Consider the following 16,686-nt stretch of genomic DNA (forward strand, 5'->3'; position numbering starts at 1 on the left):
TGTGTTTCCGTCTGACTGATGTCTGACAAGTTATTTTGGCGCAATTTTTGAATCATTTTTATGAAGTAACCACCAAATATCAACATTTATTAATATGCCGCCTTTTTTGTTTATATCCTTCCTTATACGAAAAAAACTCAATATTCTTGAAAATTATGTGCACCCACGTTAATAATAACAACAAAAACGCGACTCTGATGTTACTACAACAGCGGATAACAATAGAAATAGAATTAGAACCAAACACTTCTTGTATTTAACTGAAAGTAATTGTTTGCGCACGTAGTCTTTTATATGGAATTGCGGTGTCAGCCTCTTCTCAAGCTCGTTAAGCTAAGATGTTAGCGGTGATGCTTGAGTCTATGCTTAGTAAAATGTATCGCAGCTAACTTTATACATAAGTCAAACGTATACTTAGCGCAATATGACCGACAACCTGAAGCGTTAACATTTTCTTTCAAAATTTAACGTAGGGTTGTGCGTTGCTGTTGTTTGGCTTCCTGCCGCTGCAACCGTTGCTGCTGCTTCTGCCACTGCTGCTGTTGTTTGTTATTATTATTATCGTGTGCTTGCTTATCTCAGAAAAATGTGCAACAAATCTTCGAAAAAAAACTTTTGAAAAGAATTGAAAATAAAAAAAGGCAGTCACATTATTGTGCATCAATCACATTTACTGCTGCTAATAATCGTCTTTGCTTTTAGTTGTTGTATTGATCAAATCATTGTAACAGAAGTACAGAAAAAGGAGGGCTAGGTCGTTGATTGAATTGTGTATATATATGTTTTTCATTGACTTTCCTTCAAGAGGATCCCCACAATTTTTACAAGCGGTGCACACAGCCTTTTACCGGAACAGTGTGTTAAATACATCATAAAATCAATAATATGCAAACTGATAAACCAGCTTCAATTACTGAGCTCGGAATCCTGTCGGTAGAAAACTGTCCTCCAATGCACATATAAATATTACCGCAAAAAGCGCATTAGACTCTATCAAGTTCTAGGCCAAGAAACTTTGCTTAAATATGCTTAATGTTCCACAACGATTGTGTAGGCATTTTCGAATACTTAATATAAATTACTTAATATAAATTAATGGGCTATGTTAACAACGATCCTATCCGATGATTGTGGGAACAATATCATGAGAATTATAACTTGTGTCAATCCTATAATGATTAATGATAAAAAGTAGTATAGCTCATATAAGGAATAAGACAAATAAAAGACAAAAAAGTAATAATAATTCATGTATAAATAAATAAGAAGGAAAAAAAAATATGAACACAATTAGTACAGAGGCACACACGTAACCAGTATAGACCCAAATTTCAAGTGAACCCCTTAGCCATCGCAAACTTGTAAAAGCTTGGCAACCGATCCAATAACCAACACCTATCAATTTTTGAATCATAAAGAGATATTGAGATTAAAAGTTAGTTTAGTTTACATACGACATAGACAAATCGCGCGTATTAAGCAAATTTGTTTTGATAGAATTTAAAGAATCCGATATTGAAATTAAGTGATATACATCATTTAGGTGTCTGAAAATAACTTTAAACGGGTTAAATCACTCTTAATTATATATACATTGATTCAGCTTAATGAACATGAAGTGGCTAGGGAAATGGTTACGGACATTAAAGCTTATCTCAGCAAGTAAGGTGGACGAATCGATAATACCATTAATTATCTTAATTAAGAAGGAAACACAAAGAATAAATCTTCGTTTCTTAAGTGACGGTAAGGATAACAGAAGCGGCCTATTTTCATAAGGAGGCAAAGAGCCAAGCGCGTCCCAACCCTAAGGGCAAACAGCAAGGATTAATTTTTAACTGATTCAATTGAATCTACATAACATCTGTAGGAGAGAGACCACACAACCAAAGCAAGTATTGGTTTAACTAAGCATATGTATAGCCTCTTCGTAATGTAAGGGTCCTTAAGCTCTTTGAAGCATCTTTTAGTGAAGACCAGACCTAGTTTTACTTGAGGATAGCTAAATGCGAAAATTAGAAGGTAATCTTTTGTTGAATAGAATTCCTAAATCGATGAACGAATCAAAGTTTTCAAACTTGTATGAGTCAATGAAATACTCAGTACTGAATGACTTCCTTCTTCAGAAAGAAACCTTGCATTTTTCAGGTTTAACTCCATAAAATTTAGCGAACACCGTGTAATCAAATTATTTAAGTCAATTTGACATGATTGCGATTCCAAGGAGAAGGAAGAAAGGAAAAAGAGATTTTATGGATTAAATGAAAGAAGTGATTAGTGGCTCGACTACAAGATCAACACGTCTATGCGACAAAGACTGAGCACTGAATTACCTATATTTTATTCAGTTCAAAGTAAAACCCGCTTGTGTGTTTATCATTTTTCTTGTCCGTTTATTATACCCACTAATCTCACAAGGATATTTTAGGTTTGCGCGGATGTGTGCAATGCTCAGAAGCACTTCAAATAGGTCTATCTTTTATTCTAAGCGCCTTCTTTCCTTCATACTGACCGCAAATTTTCGAGATATTTTAATGAAATCTGGTACATATTCTGGTCGAAAAACGGAGGCTATTAAAAATGGTTCAGACCCAACCACTTTTTTTGACCACTTCCAATATAAAGCCTAATTTGGCAGGTCAAACGACTGTTTTGACCGCTTTGAATATAAAAATGTATTTACGTATATAAATGTATTAAGTGGTGTAGACCTAAGTGTAGGATTTAATGATGGGTCACGTCCCGGCATATACCGTTTAGAATATTTTAAGAAAATTATATGCGGTTGGGAGCGAATCTTTTATACCTACCATTGTTATTCTATAAAATATTGAAAATAGGAGGAAAATATGAATTTGTATACTCCATAATATAGAATGGACGTGGTTGATTTTTTCTATTTTAATAAAATAATTTTGCAGAATTTTAAATTGTGTATGTGATGGAGTTTATTAGCAAAAGAAGAAAAGTAAAGATGTTTTCAGTTATGTTTGCGTGGCATGTAGGCACGTTACTTAATATGTATAGATGATTTCCAAATTCTCTTGCAAATTCCCACGTGATACTTTCATTTTCTTTGTACTTTATGGGCTTTTTGAAGGGTTTTTACGAACACTTTAAAAATTTTGGAAAAAATGGTAATATCATGATACACTAAATTTCACTATTTTTTCAAAGTGTTTACAACTGTTTACAACTGTTTAAGACTGTTTAAGACTATTTAATGACATTTTATATACTTTCGATCCGGAATTTCGCAATTTTTTCAAAGTATTTACAACTGTTTACAACTGTTTAAGACTGTTTAAGACTGTTTAAGACTGTTTAATGATATTTTATATACTTTCGATCCGGAATTTCGCTATTTTCTCAAAACAAAAGAGAGAAAAATCATGCGATGTCATATAACGGCATACCGCTATTATGACACCCGTGGCAAAAGCAAATTGACAGGCCCCCTCCCTGAACCTTGATTGCGGACATTACAAGTGTTAACTAAAAACGTTCAGTCGCTAATCCCGCTGAGTAGGATTACAAAAGGAGGTATCTCTAAGGAGGCACCATCGGGATTTGCAAAAAAACTATACTCAGATGGGTCTCCATTTAAAAATATTTTCCAAAATGTATGAATGTACTCACATGTAATTCCAAATATTGCTTTAATAACTTAATTTATTAAACACTACACGAATTTTGTTAAACAAAAATTTTTGATTTAATTTTTTTAAAACTACCTTCTCTTCAATAACTTGTTAAATATTATAGAAATTTTTAATTTAATACAATTTTTTTCCAATTTTCTTTATATATTTTGTATTATTTAAAAGTTTGTAATTACTGCAGTGCTTGTTCAAATTTTCACCACCCAACGTTTGCCAATTTTTCATCACTTTAGTAATTCTTAATTTTTTTCTTCTTTAGTGAACTTTTTAATATTTTCTTGTTTTAGAATCATTGGGCGACACTATTTTAAAGATTTTAGTGATTTTGCCCTCTTGCTTGGGGACAAGGAAATTTAAATAAAATTTAAATAACACAAGACGACCATGGAACATGGAGCCTGACGAAGCGAAATCCACCGAGAAAATATAAAAAGTAAAGTAAACACTCGAGTTCGAGTGTGCTGGTTTTTCGCCCTTACCGACTATATTCACAACCGTAATTCCATTAATTGTAGACTAATATTTTACAGAACTAATATAAAATAAGTTAGAGTTAGCTTCAACATATGGCAACTACGTCAAGCGTTAAAACTTTGCAATGAAGAAGAACAAGAACAAAATTATTCATCTGTTCAGAGTTTTCTGGTAAAACTTTAAAAATGTATGGATTGTATGTTAACAATTCGTACTTCTCTGTTAACAATGCATGATTTTCTATTAAAGCGCACTTAAATTTGAGATCGAAAAATAATTTACTCTAAAGACAATTTTGTATGAAAACATGGCTAAGATATGAGTTTTTATATATATAAAATAAAGAACAAACAAAAAAATTTTTAACTGACATTAATAAGTTCTTTGATAAGACATGTATATTTGCGCGTTTGTGCTTCATCATCTCTCAGTACGGAAGCACTTTGTGCTGTGTTATCCCGAAATCAATTGGAAAATCTATAAAATGCCATCAAAAGTGAAAAAAATAACATTAAATAAGAAGATTAATTGAAACGTGGGAAAGCTCAACTTAGTTCAAATAATGACGATGTATGTGTAGAGTCCACACAGGTACACAAGTGATTGGTTTTTAATCGAAGGATATCGAAGAAGTTGTCGAATCGGGTTAGCCTTTTCATCTTTACCGAAGGTCACTTAGCAAATGTAGTGTGACAAGAAGAACAAATTAGAGCGGCTTATTTCGATCGCTATGATGGTTCCACATAGATATACTTCTTTCACAGTTTTCTCCACTTTACTTTTTTTTTGTTTACAATTTTTTCTGGTGATCAGATCATCCTAATCGAATCCAAAGCTGGTGGTAAAACTCTTAATAAGCGATCTCAGTCCTTTCAATCATTAATAAAAATTCCATTTATAGCAAAGAAACTAAAGTAATTTAGAGAAGCTTGAAAGTTTTTTCAGTTTTCTTTCTTTATCTGGAGGCTAAGGCGGGTTCAAATATTTATTGAAAAATCGTGCTGATTGCTTTATAACTTTTATCCACGATGAACAAAATGAAAGTATTCTAAAACTTTTTTTTGAAATTAATATTAGATGACGAGAGGAATACCGGTACAAAATGTTCATGAGCAGCAAGATGGTAGCTTGTAAAATATATGAGCAGCAAGAGGAAGACCGGTAAAATATATTTACTTGATCATAAAGTAGAGAGAAGCTTCATTCACTTGATATAGTCTCCAAATTTTTTTTAATAGCAATATTTGCTTGTTGGTTTTTCAACTTACGTACATGTGTATAAATCTATAATTTTCACAAATATCAATAACAAGATATAAAGGCCAAAAAAACATTTAACTGAATAATTCATATAAAATATTTTCATGTTCCTGAAACGAAGGACTTCTTCTAAATGAACGTTCTCCTCCAATGGCCAGAGCAAAATTTACCTTTAATTGTCCTCTTACTGCTGCCAGTTCACAGAAAGGATTGCCAAATAAATTTAGCGTACGAATAATTTTCATACTCTGAAGTTGTTGAGTGGAAGAGATTTGCTCAATGCGATTATCGTTTAAGAAGACATATTGCAATTTACTCATTATCATTTATATGTGGCGTTCATCATTTCACTTCTGCAACAATCAATTTGGATGAATTTTTCTTGGTTCCAAAAACCAATAAGAAAAAGAAAAAAAAAAATTGACTTTATTGAGACAATTTTTGAAGGAGGCACTGTAAAGTATTTTTACACTATATTGTTAATTTATTTTTTGCATTGAATTGCCTAACTTTTTTTATAAAAGCCACCTAAGAAGAATAGTATGATCAAATTATTATTCCTTTTGTAACACTCACACAGAACAAGGCATCAGATATCCCTTAAAGCAAATGTAGTTTTAAATGGTTTTAGTCATATCCGTTCAAGATTAAAGTGCGGCACTCTATCATCTCGGTGCAGCCTAAAAGGCCTTTTTTTGGCGGGTGAAATTCCAAAATATTTCTGAATTTTTCCACATTTTCATCTAAGATTTGGAGCAAACGTCTGTCAGAGATGCATAAATGACAAAATATAACTCATTTTAAGTAATACTTCGAGGTGATGAGTATGCAATGTTCGTGAAGTTTCCCCACTTGCTTCTATTTATTGCCTAATTTATACAATCATAAGCATTATATGGACTTGCCATCGATTTAAAAGAAAAAATTGCAAAGTTTGAAAATGTTGATCAGTAACGGCAATGACCAGCTGCAGTATCTTGGAAGCCAATTCAAAGTTGGCATACGTAAATCCAATTGATTAATATTGCACGTATTTTCTCTTCCATATTCTGTTGTTATTTAATTTTGTTGCCAAAAATTTATAAAAATACAAACAAGAACTCGACATAACGGTTTGCAGGGAGAAAAGAACACGAAATTACTCAGTTGTTCATAGCTATGAATCGTTTTGAGCAGTTTTCCGTCAAAGTTTGAAAATCCAAGTAAATTCGAATCCAAATTTCAAAAAAAATAAATTGGAATAATTTTTATTGTTTTAGGTTTTAAAAGATATATTAACTTTTATGAGGAAATGAAAAAATAGTCCCATTTTTATTTATTAATTAATGTTAAGGACTGATTATTGAGGCCAAAAGTAACTTAATCATCTCGATTATTAACTGTCCCCTGGACTAGTTTTGACGGGTCAGACAATATTGCCGGCAAATCACAACCGAATTAGACATCATTATAGACGCAGTACTTCATAATCGTGCGCCAAGGAGAATCCAAAAGAAATAAGAAATAGGTAGGGGTTGCCGTATATTATAAGAAGGTCGTTTTCCTGCATATTTTGACTAAGTATTCTGCAGAAGAATATGCCATGTATTTTGGCTCGATTTCGTGATTGCGGCAGTATATCGTCAAGTTGCTTCAGCATTTTAACTTCGCTAGGATTCTCTTCTGTTATCATTGGTACCAGTTCCGCCCGATAATTGTAGAGTAATTTTGTAACCAGGCGAGGGTCGAAACCACATGTAAGGGGAAAACTGTCATCATTTCTTAAGCATGCGAAAGAATTCTCTCCAAAAATGATAGCGAAAAACCGCATTCACGAGCATATCTCTTTATAACGACTGCTTGCAATTGATGGGGATCTCCAGCAAGGATTACCTGGCCATGCTCTTTTGATACTTGAGCAACTACAACCATAATTTCAGTTTCTGTGCACTGGCAAAAAATTTCCTAAGGTAGCGCAAATACCAATCATTAGTCATATCATGTTTATAGGTGTTATCTACGCCCATATCCCAATATCTATCCCCTGTTGCGCAATACGGCATCAAATGCTCTGGTATAAGTTATTTTTTAATTCATTATGGGACACTACAGGTATAAGATCACCCATTTAGAATCAGCCGATATATTTGAAGGTGTGCCTACAAACAGACGTGCACTGAGTATCAATTTAAAAATTTGCAAAATGGTCTCCACTAGCGTTGCAGTTTTTCCTGTGCCGGGGGGTCCGAAAATCACTTATGGCATGTTGTAAGCATCTCCTCGTGGTATATTTGCTACGGCTTTTCTCTGCATAGAGTTCAGTGTGCAATTGTGCCATTTAGACTGACAACTGTCTAACAAGAGGTTTTCCTCATCATTTAATTGTATATCTAATTGGGCATCTGTGCTCGGGAGGGAAACAAGAACTGTTCGCCTAAATTTTTAACCGCTCGTGAGGCGGCGTAGTACTGTTTACGCTAGCCATAACGGGAAAAGTAAAATTCTAAACGATAATCTTCGCCGCTATATTTTTGCTGAACGTTGGCATCGAATTTAAGCAGAATGCGATTGAGCACTTTGTGTATCACACCTTTATACATCCGTTTGGCATTTTCGCCGTCGGCCCAGGGGTTTTTGGCTTTAACAATGTCTCCAATTAGCAACGAAGGACGGCGTTCGGAAAGATTTTTTTTTTCTATGGCCAGAGCTAAACACTTTCCCTCATGTGTGAAATGCCCTCGTTCACGGTAATGCATGCGGAAATTGCCAAAACACTTAATATCTTCTAAATATACGAGTGTTTGAAAGCGACTCTCGTAGTTACTTTTGTGTGGTTCTCCTTCGAGACTCGAGAACATATATTCAATGTTTTCGAACATGTCATTTGTGCAACGCGAACTAAAATGCCCCCGTTTTAGTTATTCGGGTACATCAAAGCTTCTGATACAAGTGGTATGCTGTACGGTGGAGGAAAACATGTAGTTCCCTCCCTCGTATGACAAAATTAAAAACAGAAAGGCACGAGAAGAACAGTAAATTTTTCACATTTTTTCCCTGTAAATCACATTTGTATCAATGTTTAGAAAAGTTTTATTAACATATTTTCGGTTTTTTAAATTTTACATCATTTAAATAATTGTCAAAAACAAATTAAACTTAAATATAATTTAAATACCATATTATCTTTTTTGTTCTTCTGATTATGTACACAAACAAATACAATATATAAAAATTTTACAGTTTTTTTTTACTTCTGCTTTTGTTTTTGCTAAGAGCGCCAAGTCAATTGCTTTAGTTTATCGTATATACTGAAGTACAAAGCAGTAGTTAAACCTGACTTTAATATGGTTGGAGCCACGCCTTTGTACAGACCTCTAAAACCCTCCATTTTAATCGTTTCGCTAAGGCAATTAAACACTCCTGTGCAACGTATATTCTGACCGAATGTTTGACGATTTGATTCGAAGCCTTGTATTTGCAGGCGTTTTTTAATCAAATCAAATGGATAAACTATAGTTTTTGAAAGCATCCCCGAAGAAGCCCCCATTATAAGTAATGTCCACGTGGGTAACTGACTGCAAGGTTAAAATAATTAAGGACAGTAAGTGATACTTAACTCTTTACTTTTTAATTTTTTGAGATCGTAACTTACCTACGCTCTTCCACATGGAATGTTTGACAAGCCGACTGAGAAAATAGGCGATAAAACATAAAGTTTGAACCCATTAGAGGAGTAATTTGTATTAAAGCTGATGATAAGCCCCGGTACATGCCTGTAATCCCCTCCTGATGCATTATAGCGACTACTGCTCGTGTAGCATTGCGATAACCTTTACTTATATCCTGGGCTATAAGACGAGTACGTATTACATCTAGGGGAGTGGTTACAATGACGGCCGCACTACCCGCGATTGCTCCACTTACGAAGTTCGACAAATTAACTTTATTTTCCAGAAAAGCAGTTTGTTTGGCAAACAAGTTTAACTGTTCATAGGTCCAAAACTGACATATGCCATATAGAATGCTTAGAATTTGAGCGGGATTATGTCCTTTCCAAAAGGCTAAGACACCCTCTTCGCGAAATATTGTGCGTACCGCTTGTGCTATAGAAATATATTTGGAATTGTTCGCTAAAGCAGCGGTTGTGCCCAACGGCTCCACTTGCAGTTGAAAACGTATTTTTAAAACATCAAATGGCTGACAAGTGGAACGTGTTATCGCCGCTGCTAAACCTCCTGAAAGCATTTGTTTTATTTGCTCTCCAGTGCTATATACGGCAAGTTGTTTTTTTGTACTTTTACCAGATTCGACGGAAGCAGGCGGTGTATTAGATGAAGGCAGAGTAGCTGTGCTTGTTTTTCCTATCTCACCATGTGGCTCCATTTTTTGATATTTCATTTAAACGGTTCGTGAATAACCCTTACAAGCTTAGAATCAAATATTTATTGATTTAGTGCAATATCCTGATATCACTGAAAACAGAAAATAAACCATTTTAAATAAAGGAAAGGTTTTTTGACAATACAAACAAAAGAATTTTCAATGAGGTACAATAATTGCCTATCTGCCCTATTTTCTCAGGAAAAGTTGATAAATAAACTTATACTTAAAAATTGATGTTAACATAGCTTCATCATAGTACATACATATATAAACGATATAGCAATCGTTAAAACTATTCGTTATATTACGCCTACTAAGTTCGGTAAGTTCCGTAACCTACGCAAGCGTTAAGCATTAAGCAGCAGCACTAAAATTATGAGGATGCTAAATTCGTCTTGAAACGAATCTCGGATTCGCACAATCCCGAGACAATAGGGAGAAATCGTTAATTGTTAGATTGATCGTAATCCGCCTGAGTGGCCGAGTAGGCAAGAGTCTCGCAAGTCAATGGTCGTGGGTTCGAATCCCAAATGCGGTAGAGTTTTTAATAAGAACCGATAGTCTTAGATGGTAGCGCTTTTAAGAGTTTAGTCTTAGAATTTATTTCTCTGGCGAAATTAATAATAATAATAATAATAATAATAGATTGATCGTATGCATATTCGAAATAGATGTCTCTTGTAACTTTTGTATACTTCATACCAGTATTGTAAACAGTTTCCTGCCCGTATAGAGTCGAATCTGCGGACATGTATTTAAAACAGAGGGAACATATTTCAGTATGCTATGAACTGTTTGGCTAAACTAAAAGTTTGAACGAAGATTTATCTCAGCTAGTATAGAAACTTACCTTCATTACCAGTTATTATGAATGCATATGTTCGAATATCTTTTCGTATATTTTGATATCGAAAACAATCTATTGCACCATCGTCGGCGAAGGGTATAACAGAAAATTCAATGAGTGGATGTAATTTCACTAGCAAATATAAAATACATGTAGCATGATTTGGCACAACACTCCGTTTATATATGCAAAAGTTGGCGAAGACACATTAGAAAGTACGCGGTGAAATTATATTTTTTTACTGTTTACATACATTGAAAGGGAATTTACTGAGCCCAAAAGCTTTAAGATTACAAATTCCTTAGAGTCTTAGCTGATTCGTTACCGATTTTCGAGGGGGCAGCTGCATACGTTCTTTTGCTAATTTTTTTTAATTTTTTTCTTTTGGTAATAACTACATTTCTTTTACTGCTAATTCCAATAAACTTAACAAATCGTTTTCAAATCGTTCTCATTACTTATTGTACAAAACAAAAATCTTCTTTTCAACAAAATCATGGTCTAACAATAAATCGCTTTTTCTTTCTTTGTAGGTTTACACTTTTTCAATTACAACATGCTTGAGTCCAAAATTTCTGATAAAAAAATATTAAAAACAAGTTACGAAAGTGAAATTGCTTAAGACTCTGTAAACAACACTAAAATAAAAATTGCATTTTTTGTTTGCCAATCTTTTTAAGTTTATTTTTCTTTTTGAAAAAAGAGACACACACACGTATAGCTACTGTCACCACTCTTTTTACTTTTTAAATAAAGTCTAAATTTAAGCTTAAATCCAATTCTTATACCTAGCAAATCGTTAACAACGTTCTCCACACGTTCACAAGTTAGCTGGAACAAATTCATTTTTCGAATTATTGAGAATTGTATACGCTTATTCTCGTACTTTACCAATTTTTATACAAATACTTGAACAAATGTAAACAAATTTAGACGCTTATTCTCACATTTTTCGAATTATTGAGAATTGTATACGCTTATTCCCGTACTTTACCAATTTTTATGCGCTTACTCTCGTACTTTACCAATTTTTATGCGCTTATTCTCACATTTTTCCCTTATGACAGTTTATAACAAACATGTGTTAAGAATTGTGAAGAGAGTTGCCGTTATCAGCTAAGTGCTCACAACAATAAATGGCTATTTTTCAGCAAGCTTGAAGAATGCGCGAACTGCTATCTAAAGATGAGATAATCTGAAATATTATCAAAATAAATAATTTGAATTCATTAAAGAGGCTTCAGTTAGGGGATGAACTTACTATAATTTAGTACGATATTCTCAACATTTTGTTTGTTGCCTTGAAAAAATTCATTTACGTTTTGAGAGATTTTTTTATTAAAATTGTGGAAGCTACTTTATTATGTTGTTTGTTACGTTGAAAATAAAACGCTATGTCTTCGAATCCACAAATTTACTTTAAAATTTTCTCATTGCATTGTTTTCTGGAAACGTAACTGCTAACGTAATTTGCATTTAAGGTAAAAAATTACTATTATGCTAGGTTGTAAGTTACTACCACAGAATATGCATTTTGGGTTGAGGGTACTCGATTACGTATAAGGAAAAATAAAGTATTGATGGACGTGGAAAAACTACTTAATCTCAGATATTTCAAAATGTTGGTGAAAATAATAAAACCAAATGATTATTTGTTATTATTATTATTATTATTATTATTTTAATTTTAGACTAATGAATTGAATTCTTAGACTAAAAAAAGAAGACATTGAGCACTAGCAACACAGGCTATCGGCTCTAATTTAAAAAAAAAGGATATTAGATAATAAGCTTAGTAGTATTAATAAAGTAAAATATTGAATTGATATTCTGTTCTGAAGTTGATTGTAGAATATTCAAAGGGTTAATCGTTCCAAATGCAATACTTCTAGCCAAGGAAAAGTTGGGGCAGTAAAATATGAAAAAATGAAAGAATATGAAACAACAAAAAGTGAAAATATAGGATTATTAGAAACTATTTGAAAATAATTCTAGAAGCGTAATATTAAGGGTTCGTTTGGGCACTACATAGAGAGTCAAATTTGATGCATAAGTTATAACATATTAAGCTGTTATTATTGCATATTAAATAAAAATTAGACGATATATTTTGTAGAAAAAATTTTCTTAGGTCTTGCCAACCTAACTCCAGGATAAGTTGTGTGAAATAGAACAATTACGAAACTAAAAACTACGAGCTTTAACTGAGAAATAAATTTGACCTTAACATGTATACTGAAAACACATAATAGTATAAATTGTGTTTCTTCAGTCAAAGCAACTGTCTATATAACAATATATCTAATTTACAATAATGCAGTATAACTAATTTTGCTGGAGGCAGAGTTGACATTTTTATTGGCAAAAGATTGACAGTTTCGGGCCAAAGCCGATGTCTGCTTGCAAAGATTTCGACACTTCTGTTAATTTTACGCAGTTCTGATTGTAACTTTTAATCTGGCGTATCGAGTTTATAATGCAAGCGGCCGAAATGAAAATGACAATCAAGCCAAGTTTTCTGCTCATCAACATCAATATTAGCTTTAATCGAATCATCTTTTTCAATATAGAATTGAATAAATTTTTAAAGTGTTTAATTGCATGTTGGCATACTTGATTAATTTTATGCAATTGCTGAGGTTTGGTCAGGCACTCGACTTAAAGCATAGAAATGCACACTTTCAAGAATTGAAAATTGTGAGAGACGAATTCAGTATCAAAGTACTTTACGGTATATCTAATCGTTCAAATTTCATCATTAATGATATGCCTGACGACTGGGGATAATCCGGGTATAGAGGTTAAACTAGTTTCCTTCTATGTGGATACCAATGTGGATACCAATGATTCGGAGATGCCGCATGTACAGGAGCATGTTAAGCGGTTTTTGGGATATACTCACTGTGTCGTAGCTTACTGCACTCTTATAGTGTTATCAAGTACGGCCAGACTCTAAATTTATGGTCTACTTTTGTATTTACGAGCTCTACTAGGAATCCGAAAATTTTCATTCGTCGAATTAGACGTAGTTGTTTTAAAAATTCCTTTCTTATGCTTCTTGTGCTTCTTGCGCGTCGCTGAAATTACTTGTCACGGCCCGTCGCTTATTTTCTCACTCGAACAACGCCTTTCGGATTAAGCTTCGCTGGTATATTTCCACTTGGGAATACTCATTCATCGTCCGGACCACTACTCTTGCTTTCGGTGTAATCATGAGGTAAGGGAAGCGGCTATCCCATTGCGCTTATTTAAGTTTGGCGATTTTGTTCGGCTATATGTACGTGGATCGGTTAATTGCATTACAATATTTGCACACAACTCATAAGATTGAGTTTCGTATAAGCAAATGGCACACTTGTGTTGCCATGACAAGAGAAAATACTGACGAGGGGAATCAGGACAGTCTGCAAATAGAAGTGCAACATTATATATGTAACATTTTGAGTGGCTAAGTGGTAAATTTTTCTTTTTTATTACTACCAATTGCGGCTTATATTTTGATATTCTTAGTTTATGGCTCGGAACACGAATTGCAATTCGTAAACTGTAAGTAGGAAGGTGATTATGTTATTATAATTCGTAACTGTAATTAGAAGTAATACCATAGGGTTTCTGGATCTATTATACCTTTGAAATGAAATTTTGAATTGTTTTGGTAATTGCCTACAGAGTTACTATACCTAAGGTATGCTCCTTTTGTTTCAATTTTGAAGACTTGCTATGTGTTGTTGAGAAAGTGATTGTTTGGTGGACAAACTAGATTTGTAACAAATGGTAGACCCATTGCAAGATTTTTAAATATGCAAAGTCCGCCGAAGTTGCCCTTAATCTACAATTACAAATATTATTATGTTCGGGTATGGCCGAACCTTCTATAAACCAAGCCCAGATATAAATTTTTTAAAATGCAGTCAAATATGACTTAGGCCCACACTGGTTTGTTTATACATTAGCAACGGAACTATAATTTACTGAAAAATCATCGTCCTAACATATTTTATATTAAAACGTCAGTTACGATTTATATAAAGTCTATAAAAAAAAGAGTAAAAATAACATGTCATTTCCAGCCAATATTCGTAGAAGTAGTTTCATAACCAGTTGGCAAACTAAATCCTAAAACCTCTAATTGAGGCTGCTCCACATGTCCTTTCGTTGCTGGGTCATGTTTCGTCTGCAGGGCTAAAGTGGAAGCAGGTGCTGTTGAACCTGCAGAGTGCGTAAGGGGTGATTTTGATGCGAGATAAGGCTATATAAATTATTACTTGGTGATAATGCGGTGGCAACCAAAGTATTGGTCGTATCATTCAAAAACACTGGATATCTCGGTTTAAAGCTGTTATTCTCGAACTGCTCGCTACGTACATTTTCTTCATATGTAGGAGGAACTGTTAATTCCGATGTTGTATAAGGTTAAAAATGTCAATTAAACGAAAGCATTCTTTTACTTACCTACAACTCTAGAAAAATTATTAGTCGGTTGGCTTGTAACTGGTTCATTAGCCATTGTGCTGGCGTATACAGGCGAGATGACAATTGTAAAGGGAAATTCAATTATTAGATCTCTATGTATTCGTGGCACTTTGGCAATGAATTTTAGGGTGTAGTGGACTTTAATAATGTTGCAGTTACCGATTAGAGTTGGTATAGTGGAAGGTATTTGCAGATATTCATTGAATTCGGCTTTATTTCTTTTGAGTACTTCGCCACAATGATTATCGACGATTTTGATTTCAGTTTCTTTTGTTTTTGTCTCAGGCGAGCGGCTGGTGTACACTTCTTTTTTCATTAAGCGGACTTTAACATCGGAGCAGTGAACGTCAGATTGATTGCTTAAATAATATTAAAGTGAACTTTCTGACCGGGCGTATAGGAAGCGTATGGTACTTTTACTTCCATTCAAATCCGTGCTCGATGATGTAAACAGTTCTACTGAATAAATTATGAATTTTACTCTTCTTGTCATTTATTTCTTTTATATTTTGTCAATTTAATATAATTTCTATTTTATTTGACAATTTTTTTGGTATAAAAGGAAGAGTAGTACTACACAGTATTCGAGAATCCTATTCAGCATGGCTTCAAGTACTAGAATTTTGGAAAAATATTCATAGACGGCAACATCGCAGCAATTCACTTTTAAAAAAGACATAGGAGCGACCTTTTAATACGTAAATGTTTAAATTAATTAATCGAAGAAACGCTACGTATTTCTCTAAAATCATACGTTGTTAAAGCATCATGTGAATCTTCTTCAGCTCCCAATGCCAAGCTATAGCCGCGGCTATAGGCGACAGGTATAATACGATGAAAGGTATGAAATGTTATGAAAAAAAAACAATAAAAGCCATTTATTTTAAAGTTGAAATATATTAATCAAATTGTTTTATTAAAGTGGTAAATGGTCGTTGCCAAATTATGGATCAATTTGTACACAAAAATATATCAGATATATACAAATTACATATAACTAATTAATTTTCTTAATACCCATCAAGAAACAATAATTTGAAACCACATGTGTGGTATGTCAAAATTTTTTGTAAAGCAATATCGTAGGGAATTTACCGATCGTTTTTTACCACTTGGAAGTTCTTAAAATACATTGAAATGTCATTAATTAAATAAAATGCGAAAAAAGATATCGACACGTTTTTGAATTCAAAAAAATTAGTTCCGTCGCTTTTACACAATGTAATATAAAGTCGCATTTATTTCTTTGAACTAGTATAATTACGACTTAAGCCCGAGAGCCGCCCTCTCTTCGGTCTATTGACGCCTGGTGTACTAGTCGTAGTCTCGATTTGTCGCGAGCTTCTTTCCGGTGTCTCACAAAGTTGGGGGGGTGACCTGTGGTTAAGTATTGCATTTGAAGCAAGCGGATACCGTGTACGGTGCACCATTGGAGCAGCTACTGCTGCAAATTTGCTGGTGCTGGGAGCTTTGTCCATTTTACTTCTTTGCACATCGCTTCAAAGGGTGTTTTTTTGGCTATTTGCGCACTGCTGTTTGCAGTTTTTCCAAACTTGGACTGCATTCGAGCTTTCATGTCTTTCAGTTCAGTTTCATAATTCGTTTCTT

General features: G+C 33.7%; 2 protein-coding genes and 1 pseudogene across 5 annotated transcripts in view; all 3 read right to left on the minus strand.

Annotated features, from left to right (window-relative positions):
- Nucleotides 1-6,843: 6,843 nt before the first annotated feature.
- LOC119642681 lies at nucleotides 6,844-8,353 on the minus strand (annotated as a pseudogene).
- Nucleotides 8,354-8,595: 242 nt separating this feature from the next.
- LOC119642679 (mitochondrial thiamine pyrophosphate carrier-like) lies at nucleotides 8,596-11,650 on the minus strand. 4 transcript variants are annotated; one of them, XM_038041915.1, is made up of 4 exons: nucleotides 11,631-11,650; nucleotides 10,609-11,180; nucleotides 9,028-9,847; nucleotides 8,596-8,950 (listed from the first exon to the last, which is right to left on the minus strand). In XM_038041915.1, the coding sequence occupies exons 3-4, from the start codon at nucleotides 9,771-9,773 to the stop codon at nucleotides 8,644-8,646; spliced, it is 1,053 nt and encodes a 350-aa protein (XP_037897843.1). In that variant the 5' UTR covers nucleotides 9,774-9,847; nucleotides 10,609-11,180; nucleotides 11,631-11,650; the 3' UTR covers nucleotides 8,596-8,643. The 4 variants fall into 4 exon arrangements, with proteins under 4 accessions (XP_037897843.1, XP_037897844.1, XP_037897842.1 ...); XM_038041916.1 differs by lacking the exon at nucleotides 11,631-11,650 and adding an exon at nucleotides 11,553-11,575; XM_038041914.1 differs by lacking the exon at nucleotides 11,631-11,650 and adding an exon at nucleotides 11,394-11,511.
- Nucleotides 11,651-14,665: 3,015 nt separating this feature from the next.
- The window catches only part of LOC119642683 (arrestin domain-containing protein 17), a 32,691-nt gene continuing 30,670 nt past the window's right edge, over nucleotides 14,666-16,686 (minus strand). Inside the window, 4 exon segments of the mRNA XM_038041917.1 lie at nucleotides 14,666-14,814; nucleotides 14,871-14,993; nucleotides 15,058-15,444; nucleotides 15,447-15,497. Coding sequence (XP_037897845.1) covers nucleotides 14,666-14,814; nucleotides 14,871-14,993; nucleotides 15,058-15,444; nucleotides 15,447-15,497 — 710 coding nt within the window.

The sequence above is a fragment of the Glossina fuscipes genome, unplaced genomic scaffold (genome assembly GCF_014805625.2).
Source record: "Glossina fuscipes isolate IAEA_lab_2018 unplaced genomic scaffold, Yale_Gfus_2 241, whole genome shotgun sequence".
NCBI lineage: Eukaryota > Metazoa > Arthropoda > Insecta > Diptera > Glossinidae > Glossina > Glossina fuscipes.